This window comes from Crotalus tigris, unplaced genomic scaffold (assembly GCF_016545835.1).
Source record: "Crotalus tigris isolate CLP2741 ecotype Arizona unplaced genomic scaffold, ASM1654583v1 scf7180000019258.42916, whole genome shotgun sequence".
NCBI lineage: Eukaryota > Metazoa > Chordata > Lepidosauria > Squamata > Viperidae > Crotalus > Crotalus tigris.
In genome coordinates, this window is record NW_024097458.1 from 32,257 (window position 1) to 42,916 (window position 10,660).

Sequence of the window (10,660 nt, forward strand, 5' to 3'; positions counted from 1 at the left end):
CCATCCTTAAGCAGAATTTAATGAAACTTATTTACCCAGGATGCAGGAAAAACTCTCTGCTACAATGAGTATTAATTAGTTTGGTTGTATGCTGGAAATGTAAAAAAGTACATGGAACATATCATTTATGGTGGACATGCCCAGTTGCGAAAAAATATTGGACTACAATAAGAAGATGAATTGAAGAAATAATAAACCAACCCGTAGACTGGAAACCAGAGATCTTTTTGCTGGGTATTTTAAACAGAAAATATAGTAAAGAAATATGGCACTTAATTTTACATATAATAACGGCGGCAAGAATAGCATATGCACAGTGCTGGAAAAATGAGAATATACCATCAGAAGAAGAAGTGATAAGAAAAATCCTGGACTGTGCTGAGATGGACAAATTAACAAAAGAGATAAAAGAAAAGGAAGACACAGAGTACTATCTAACATAGAACAAGTGGTATGACTGGTGGGAGACTAGAAATAATAGAGGAGAATAAATATGGAAAGGTCAAAAGTGAAAATATGTGTATAATAAGGTATAATAATAATAATATGAATTATTCTTAGTAAGGAGTATGAAGGAAGAAAAATGTAAATAAGAAACTACGGGGCAATAAGGACAAATATTCTAAAGAAGAATAAGGGGGAGAAATGTAAATAATAGAAGATTACCATTACGTAATCGCTGTTAAAAAAAGGGGGAGGAGTAAAAAAAAAATTAGCCTGGTTGTGTTGTTCAGCGGCTCGTGTTCAACACACCCACTGCAAAATTGTACTTGAGTTTAACATTTAATAAAGTGATTAAAAATGTTCAAATGTGTAAGGAAGGTGAAAACAATATTCTGATCAGCACAAGAAAATGCTGCCGTTTCTATGGGAACAGGCCTGGACAATATGGAGCACGTTGGCAAGGTTAAATTTGCTAGCTGTTGAAAATTAAAAATATTCAAGTGCAGCTTTTAAACTTGAACACCATTACAGCAGAACACAAGAGAAGTTAAGAATCCAGGTCTTTTCACTGAACACTGACCTGATTCACTGGGATCTTCAGATTCTTTCAGTGCTGGTGTAAAAGATTTTATGGGCTTTGAGAATTCCTCTTAGGTGGTGACAGCTAGAAAATATAAGTTTTCTGAACTTGCAACAAGCGGACTTCACATTGTTAGTCATTAGATTTTTTTCCCACCCAAAGTCACTGGAGGGTTGTTATAGGTCGGGCTGGCTTTGCATAGAGTTGTTTACAACAGGTTTTGCAGGGAAGAGATTTTAGACAAGGGTAACTAAGTTACTTGTTGCCTCACTCTAGAGGCAAAATCTTAAGAGCAAGAAGTTCTGATGTATAAATAATAAAATGTATAAAATGAAGCCATAAGCTGTATTGTAATGATTTAATTGCTGAAACTTCTGTTCCATCATTGTCTGAAGGGCACTGATCAAAGCTTGGGCTAATTTTTGTCTGGCTTGCTGTTTGATTTTTTTTTTTCCCCTCTTAGGACCCACTACAACAGCGTTTCTCAACGTTTGTGTGACGGTGACCCCCGTCACACAAACGCTATGCGCATGCGCGGCGCGCATGGGGTGGGGCCCCCGGTGCGCGGCGCGCATGCGCGGCACCCCCCACGCGGCGCGCATGCGTGACAGCCCTCCTGGAGGCGTGGCGCCCCATGCGCGGTGTGCATGCGCGGTGTGCATGCGCGGTGTGCATGCGCGGTGTGCATGCGCATGCGCGGCGGTGCCCTCGGAGGGGACAAAATGGCGGATCGCCGCCTTTGGCAACCCCCGAAAAGTGGTCGATTGACCCCAAATGGGGTCGCGACCCATAGGTTGAGAACCGCTGCACTACAACTTTTAAAATTATACAGGACCCAAAAAGTGTGTCTGTACGGGTTGTTATCTGTCAATATTTACTATATTAAAAATTAAAACGGATACATTTGCCACCAACTTTTCACAATTGTTTGATGGGATTTTAATACTGGTTTATTTTTCAACACAGACTGGCAAATAATTCTGCCTCCCCCCTCCCCGAGTAAAGAGGATTCTTTGGGTCTTTTAGAACCCCTGGAAGAAACACTGGTTTAGTCAAGATTGTAGTAATACTAAAGGAAAAGTCAGATATGTTATTCTGAATTTCATATGGCGGGGGGGGGGGGGGCTACCAAAATCACGTTAAGACAGAGGAAGTGATGTGACTTTGGGCTTACGGCAAAAGGCAGATTAGGCTGCATCTGAAAAGCTATACATCACAACCAGGACTAACATCTGGCTGGTGTTTTCCAGCTGTTGACTTGCCCAAGGTGTTTCCCCTAAGGTGTAAAGAAGATGCAAAATCACTGCAAGAGAACACTCAAAAAAAAAAATTACAAATGAAATAACAAAATAAAAGTTTATTAGAATTAGGAACGCAGTTTCTCCCTCTGATTAGCCTTAACATGGAACAGTCCGCCAGTTACAATGAAGTCTAAGAACAGTTAATTCCACAGCATGAGGTGCTCTTTTAAGATGGAGGGAAGAAAAAAAGAAAGAAAAAGAAAGAAAATAAAAAAGAAACTTACAAGCCTTCGGTCATAGCCCAGTCCGCTCATCTTAACCATCTCTCTTATATGCTGGATTACAGGAGCCCTCTATACATGGGAGTTTGCCAAAGAACACTACTCTTTGTCTCACACAATAAATGATTTCTAATACAGCAGTTGTACTACGACCCTTGAGTTAAATGGTTCTGAAAACTTAAAAGACAGTTTTGATACATAACACTAGCGATAAAACCCAAAGGCAGCCACTTCAATAAGGTAGAATGAGCGTGAGATAAAAGCCAGGATCACCCGTCTGACGTGTCTTAGAGGTCCCTCACTCCATCTGTCCATAGTTATGGCAGCACAAGCCATAATTTCCATAGATTGCACCAACCAAGGTTTAAAAGTAGCCGAAAATTTCCTTTAAAAAAAAAAAGATACTATTTGCTTTGTTTTCTAAAGGATAGGAAAGCAAGGAAGGAGTATAGGTCTAGAGGTAAGCCTATATAACAGTGTTTCTCAGCAACTTGAAGATGAGGGGACTTCAACTCCCAGAATTCCCCAGCCCCCATCTTTAAGTTGCTACAGTTGAAAAAATACTGATTTAAATGATTTGCAAATCCCAATTTTAAGATGCTCCCCTCCTGACCCCACATGAACACACAGGGTATGAGCTCCTGAAGTAGAAGATGCAGCGATACAATGCTTCTATATACATTTTGTTAAAAACTAACAATATTGTTTAATAATACAGGAGCAATGGCAAAATATTGAGAAAAAGAGCCGAACGTGAGACGCACCCAGGGAACAGAATGGGTTTATTCCATGAGGCCCTCCAAGGAACGGACCACTTGTTCCATCAACCTCGTTCCAAGCAGGGCCGGTTTAAAAAATATATATATATCAACACAAAACGCACACACACCCGCACTTAACTGGATTGGAAGCACTTTGTCATGTCTTATTGGGAGCATGCAAAGATGAAGCCGGGAGAATGGCAGGAAACCTCACCGTTCAAGCAACAGGCGTGCTGCCCTTGAATGCACACATTCTGGAAAGGATTAGTTGCATCTTTCCAAAACCGTTGACCAATTCCAAACTTTCATTCCAAGTAGGAAGTCACGAAGCAAAAACAACTTTCTCTCTCTCTCCCCCTCCCTTATTCTGAAGGAGATGATTTGGTTTACTCTCCAGGTAAACCAAAACCAGGTCTTGAGTCTCATCAGATGCAAAGCTGAGCTGCCAAAACAGGGGAACGGAGTCTCTCAACCCTACACCTCCTGCAACTATAGAAATAATTTGCCAGGGGGTAGGCGAGCGGGCTGTCCCTAACACACAACTACAAGTGTCACAGGCACGCATGGAATTAGCTGAACAAATCCTTGGAAACTTAACAATAGTTTCTTTAAAAAAAAGAGGGGAGAAAGCAGCCCTTTAGGAAATAAGCTAGACCAGGGGTCTTCAAACATGGCCCTTTGATGACTTGTAGACTTCCAAAATTCCTCCGCCAGCGTGCCTGGCTGAGGAATTCTGGGAATTGAAGTCCACAAGTCACCAAAGGGCCAGGTTTGAAGACCCCTGAGCTAGACTTTTGGGTACATCCAGCCTCCTCCCCCCACCCACCCATCCCTAAATTTGAAAGTAGAAATACTGCCATATAAGTGGGCTGGGAAAACTCACTACAAGAAGCTCCAATACAGTAATAAACAGCTTCCAAACGGTGCTTGAAGATAACTTTTATTACAAAAAAATATGAGACTATAAATGTATCGTATGATATTCATGATTTAGTCCTCATTCAGGAAAAAAAAAAAAAAAACACCCAATGGCTCCAGAAAGTTTTTCACCTCAGCGACGGTAAGAGGTGTGAACTTCAAGTCCCAGAATTCTGGGAATTGAAGTCCACTTCTCTTTAACATTCCTGAGGTTCAGAAACCCCGCTACAGACTCTTGCAACTAGATGGGAGTGTTTGCTGCATCAGGCACTTTTTCCACGCCAACAATCACAGTTTTTCCCAGCAGCCCCCATCCTTTCCAAAATTGAACACGTTAACAAGGAATGTTCCGCAGACACTTTAACCCAACATGCCCAAAGCTTCCTATGAATGAATGAAGAGCCAGTTGCAGAATAAGATATTGGATTTTTTGCACGGGCAAATGGCCGAGGTCCGGGGGGGGGGGGAGAAATGGGGCCGTTCGAAGCCGAAAGAAAAAAAAGGCAGCCGGAATTATACAACACTTTGATTTCCAAATGGGAAACGCACACCAAGAAAGCTGGAAGTGCCCAAGGGACGGTGTCCGTTGCCAGCAAGGAACACACCCGAACAAGGGATCAACTGGTTGCAAGGAGGGGGCGGAAGAAGAGGAACAACCCCCCCACCAAAAAAACACCCCCTATCTATTTATCTTGTTTGAGCCAGAGAATGAGTTCTTTACAGCAGCACACACTGCCCCCTCCCTATTTCCCCTCTCCAAATTAAAAAGCAAACTGGGGGGGGGGGAAGAAAAAGAAAAAAAATGCACGGCAAATAGACATCTTGAAGGTTTTTAAAGAATAAATATTTTTTTTTGTAATTAAACATTATGCAAACACGTGCCACGCTTGCTTTTTATCCATGCATATGCGCTATTTACAATTTTGAAAAATACTGTGTTCTCCTCTTTTGTTTTTCGTTTTTGTTTTTTTTAAAAGTCATATACAAAGGGTTTTCTGTGTGTGTGTGTGTGTGTGTGTGTGTGTGGTTTTTTCCTTGTTTGGTGCCCCTTCCTCCCCCTGCCCTCCTCCCTTCCCCCCCCAAATCATCTTTACAATAAGCCAAACAACATTCAACACCCATGAACTGGTGTGTATTTGTTACGGAGGGGTGGGGAGGGGCAGGAGGGAAGGGGAAGGGGGGCATAGGGGAAAAAAATATCTCATACCAAAGTACATCAAAATGGCTGGCCGGACATGTACAGCAGTGTCAAGAAACTGTTTTATATTTCATCGGTAATATGCAGAGGAGGAGAGAGAAAAAGTCAGCTTGGAGAAGGAAGCTACCTTACGAGTTAAAAGTCGGGCGGGCTGTTTTTGTTTTTTAGTGCGCCTATCACACTTACTGGCCACCTAGAATACTGTTGTACAATGGTTTATCTACCTTTTTTTATTACAATATAATTTACTTAATTTTTTTTTCCATTAACAAAAAGAAAAAAAAAACAAACAAACAGAATTCCGGTACTATAGACCAGCGGTGTTAATAGGCAGGGTGGCCCCTTGTTTTTTTTTTCCTGTGTCTGCGTGGGTGGGTTTTGTTTTAATGGTATGAGCACTCTAGATGGGAAGAGACTTTTAAGAGTTCGTTTTATCCAGGCCACTTTTCAGTCCTCAATATATTCCCACAGGTCCTTTTCATAGCCTTCATGCACATGTTGCAATAACACCCTTCGTCGACTCTCGCAGTATCTGCAAGGAAAAAGGGAGGCGAGAGCCTTTAGATGCCAAGGCGGAAACATTTCCGGGCATTAATACATTTAAGAGCAACAAGGTTTTGCCTTTGGGTGGAGTTGAGAAACTAGGGGGGGGGGGTGGCCTTGCCAGTTGTGTGCAAATAATTCTTGTCCCTGTGCAGTTCAAACAGTATATCTCAACCGTGACTATTTTAAGACGTGTGGACTTCAACTCCCAGAATCCCCTGGCCAGCCATATTTTGCTCGAGTGCTGGGTTCTCTAAGCTTGACAACTTTAACACTTGTGGACTTCAACTTCCACAATTCCCCAGCCAGCCATGTTGGCTGGGGAATTCTGGGAGTTGTGGTCCACATGTCTTGGAAGTGGCCACGGTTGAGAAATACCGAGTTAAGAGGCGGTGACCCTGCTTTACAAACCCATCTAGCGATTAAGACCTGCAGGAGTGATCCTTCTGCCGAGGCCCTCGCAATGTGCTTTATTCAGCACAACGGAGGAGCCATTTTCACAATCAGCTTCCAGACTTAATAGAATACAATCCTTCAGAAGCTGAACTGGGCCCGCCATCTGTCAGGAGAGGAACGTGACTTCTTTCGCCCAAGTTTTAACCGTTAATTTAATTCTGTTTTGCATGTTTGGGGTTTTCTTTCACTTCAACTGTCTTGAACATTTGCTTGGATCAAAAGTGACCGCAGGAGGAATACGTTTTCCTGCCAACCAACCTTTGTGTAGCTTAATTCAAGATGAGTGATAAATATTTTGAGCCGTACTGTCCGAAACAAGGATTACCTGTATTTATCTTGCACTTTCTGCTTTATATCCTGCAGTGAATCTTGAGATATATCTCGTTCCAGGTACCCAGAAAGGACCTCGGTAGCATTCTCCAAATCTGCTTGATTATTCTAAAAAGGCAAAACACTCTGATAAAAACTTAAAGTAATTCTTTTGAGTTTAACAGAATAGCAATTTTTTCTTTAAAAAAAAAAAACCTTCTTGTCAGTTCAGTATTTTCCATTAGCAGGCAGGCATTAGAGCGGTTTTGGAACCTCTTCAAAGCTTAAAGTATTTCCCTCCTATGGGCTTTTCTCTAGAGAAATCAGGAAACATCTGTCTTCCTAAATCTGATTAAGATACTTGGCATAAAAACAGAACTACGTTAACAGAGTGTTGAAAATAAAAGGCCCGGTTATTTGAGGAACCACCTACTTTCTTCCTGTCCAGTAAAATCAGGCAGTCTGAGAGCACTTCAAATCCATTTGACTAGACAGTATCAATGATGCCATCTCTGTCCAGGTGCCTTTTGTCTGGGAGAAACACCCTCTGCCCCAGAAATCCGAACAGCTCCCACCCTCATGATTCAGAAGGTTTGGTTTGTTATACAGAAAGTCCTTGACTTATAACCAGTGCCATTGTAATTTCAAACCATCGCCAAAGGAAATGGTTGTTAAGTCGAGGATTACCTGTACAAAGTTGCCTGCTGGACCTATAAAGAAGAATATTTGTAGCTCAGGGTTGAACTGAGGGGTCCTTGGTGCTCTCTGAGCCTGTTTTCTTGCAGACGTTTCATGACCCAACTAGGGAACATCATCAGTGCTAGAAGGGAGTGGGGTTTGCATGGAGATGGAGATGAAGGAGGAGGAGGAGGAGGAGGAGAAAGACTCTGGGATCCTTGGTGCTCTCTGACCCTATTTTCTTGCAGATGTTTCATGACCCAACTAGGGAACATCATCAGTGCTAGAAGGGAGGAGGAGGAGAAAGAGGAGGAGGAGGAGGACGACTGTGGGATTCTTGATGCTCTGAGCCTGGTGATTTTCCTGCAGACATTTCGTGACCCAACTAAATAACATCGTCAGTGCCAAAACTCTTTGTTACCTAGTTGGGTAATGAAATGTCTGCAACAGCAACAACAACAACAACAAATCAAGCTCAGAGAGGACCCCTCAAATGCAATTGCTCTTAAGTTTGTGGTTCAAGGCATTGTGTGTTAATGGACTGGGGTAGGGAGGAGTTGTGGTATCTGTACTGTGGCATATATTATGATATTGTAGTCTATGCGACCACTGAAATCTGGATTCACTTCCAATTATATTATGAAGGCAGCTGTTACTGGGAGTGCTTCTCTGCTCTCTGACTATGCTAGACTAGAGGGAGGACTAGCACTGATGAGGTTACCTAGTTTGGGTAATGAAAGGTCTGCAAAACAAAAACAAAAAACAACAACAACCAAGCTCGGAAAACATCAAGAAGCCCACAGTCCTCTCCCTCCTCTTCCCAACCTATTCTCTTCTAGCACTGATGAGGTTGCCTAGTCTGGGTAAGGAAACGTCCGCAAGAAAACCACCAAGCTCAGAGAGCACCAAGGACCCTGGCTGGACCTGTATGATCTGCGCTGCAATTCTCCAACTAAATCCCAGAGCAGTGGACAGAACTGCCGAGCATCCCGGGAGATTCCCAGGGCACGGGCAGGCCTCTTACCTCAAAGATAATGGATTGATTATTCTTTTTGAGGTAGAAGGCAAAGACGTAGGTGTACATGAGCGTGGCACGGCACTGGCAGAGGACGTCGACCGCTTTTTTCAGGAACTGGACCTCGATCCAGGACATGTTGTGCTGCTGCATCTCCTCCATCTTCTGCTTGACCTGGGCGTAGAGTTTGTGCTCGAAGCGCAGGCTCTGCATGTGGTTCATGTAACGGTTGCAGTAGAAGAGGTATCGCTGCAAGGCGGCTCTCGAGCGCTGTGTTTCATTCCCCATCAGGCGAGATGGAAAAGCGAGAATTAAAGCAGGGCAATCCTGTGGGGCTCCCCGCGGGAAGGAGAGAGCCCAAGGCAAAACAGGGGCAGAGGGGGCCCAGCCTTTGCCTCATTCAGCAAGTTCTCCAGGTGAAGCTCCAAATCTGATCCCCCACCCCCCACCGCCCGGAATACCACCCGACACAACATCCCCTGCCAGCAAAATCCAAATTAACTCAAATAACCTTAAGCGGCTCAAATTTCATAAGGTCACAGAGACTCAGAAAGATTTTCAAGCTTGCTTGCTCGCTGGCCAAATTTTATTTAGATAGGGGTGTATTTCTTTGTGGGTGGCTGAAAAACGGCGGGCGCGCGAGTGGATGGGGGGGGGGGAAAAAGGTGACCCCTGCGTAGCCCCAAATCTTGAAGAAGACTTCCAGCTTTTCGGCAGCCTAGAGAAACAGCCTTCGAGATTAAAAGTTTTAAGACAGTGGTTCTCAACCTTTCTAATGCCGTGACCCCATAATACAGTTCCCCATGTTGTGGTGACCCCCAAGTGGGTGTGGCCACCAATAAGAGGGAGTAGGACAGCTAGGGAAAAGGGAAAAAAATGGCGGACAGCATGGTTTGGCGACCCCCATGAAATGGTCGTTCGACCCCAAATGGGGTCCCGACCCACAGGTTGAGAACCACTGTTTTAAGATCTATAAAATGCCGAGAGTTCTTACGGATTGGGTGATCTACAAATGGGAACAACAACGGGCCTTTTTCACAGTACTAAAGAGTCTAACAGCTTGGTTTCTCCACAAAGACACAGGAGAGGAAGGTCTTCCAGGCAGGAAGGATGGTGTGTGCAGCCAGAATGTAAAAGAATGAAAGAAGCCACCTAAAGAGCAACACCATCCAGGGGCGTATGAAGTCTACCCACAGCAAAACATCTCAAGAAGAACGGCTTCAAGGAAAGAAAGGGTGAAAGCGTGAAAGCTCATCGTGTGCCCTCGTTTTACAAATTAGCCGGAACTCTGACGTCAGGAAGCAATGAATAAACTGGCCACTTGTTATGGATTTAAGGCTGGAAGCTAACCCTACTCCATGTGCTCCATCTGGTCAACAAGAGAGAGAGGAGCAAGCAGTCTCAATAGCTTCCTGATGCAGAGGGTTGCCAAGAGCGACGAACTCACCTCCTGGGCATCCCTTGCTGCCTTGGCATCATCCTCGTTGTAGCGGTTGCAGTTGTACCTGAAAGAGGTTTATGAGTATGTAGATTTCTAAAACGATTACTCTTATTTCTATCTATCTGTCAGTCCAAGTTCTTCCTTTCCTTTCCTTTCTTCGCATATTATTGTAAACAGGACAAACATCCCTTGTGATGTCTTTGCTAGCCTTCAGGGCCTACAGCTGACTAGAGCAGTAATTTCTCAACCGTGACAACTTTTAAGGTGAGTGGACTTCAATTCCCAGAATTCCCCAGCCAACAAAAGGAACCATATCAGGTCCAAAGCACCCTTCTCGGGATGCCAAAAACCACTGTGAAATAGTTAGAAGTGGATTTCAAATCACACCATGCTGAGTCGATCCCACGATATTTCTTCAGTTTATGCAGTCTAAGCAGAGAACTGCCTGTTTGCTCAAACTGATTTTGAATGATTCACACTAAAACCTCTTGCGTATACTGGCTGGGGAATTCTGGGAATTGAAGTCCACATGACTTAAAATTGCTAAGGTTGAGACAAACTGGACTAGGGCTTCTCTCAAGTTCCTATCTTCTCACAAGTAATATAGAGTTATACACACACACACACACACACACACACATATGTAAGTCTTTGGTTATTCGGGTTTTCTCCCGCGTAAAATTGGAAGTGTCTTGGCAACATTTCGACGAAGTCCCATTCATCACCTTCAGGCTGGTGTTTTCAGCTTCGTGCTTCGAGGAGCTTCGTGCTTCGAGGATTGCTCCTCGAAGCACG

The 10,660-nt window shown here is 43.7% G+C and overlaps 1 protein-coding gene across 2 annotated transcripts; it reads right to left on the reverse strand.

The window, feature by feature from the left end:
- Nucleotides 1–4,234: 4,234 nt before the first annotated feature.
- On the reverse strand, nucleotides 4,235–10,000 carry LOC120316125 (E3 ubiquitin-protein ligase ARIH1-like). 2 transcript variants are annotated; one of them, XM_039361353.1, is made up of 4 exons: nucleotides 9,872–10,000; nucleotides 8,434–8,694; nucleotides 6,748–6,860; nucleotides 4,235–5,955 (listed from the first exon to the last, which is right to left on the reverse strand). In XM_039361353.1, the coding sequence occupies exons 2-4, from the start codon at nucleotides 8,644–8,646 to the stop codon at nucleotides 5,871–5,873; spliced, it is 411 nt and encodes a 136-aa protein (XP_039217287.1). In that variant the 5' UTR covers nucleotides 8,647–8,694; nucleotides 9,872–10,000; the 3' UTR covers nucleotides 4,235–5,870. The 2 variants fall into 2 exon arrangements, with proteins under 2 accessions (XP_039217287.1, XP_039217286.1); XM_039361352.1 differs by lacking the exon at nucleotides 9,872–10,000 and having other exon boundaries at nucleotides 8,434–9,865.
- Between the last annotated feature and the right edge of the window lie 660 nt (nucleotides 10,001–10,660).

Coding starts and splice junctions, on each gene's coding strand:
- LOC120316125 (XM_039361352.1), bottom strand. CDS start 8,712: ATGGGGAATGAAACACAGCGCTCGAGAGCCGCCTTGCAGCGATACCTC. Junction 6,861..8,433: donor ATCAATCCATTATCTTTGAG/GTAAGAGGCCTG, acceptor TTGCCTTTTTAG/AATAATCAAGCAGATTTGGA. Junction 5,956..6,747: donor AAAGTGCAAGATAAATACAG/GTAATCCTTGTT, acceptor TTTTCCTTGCAG/ATACTGCGAGAGTCGACGAA.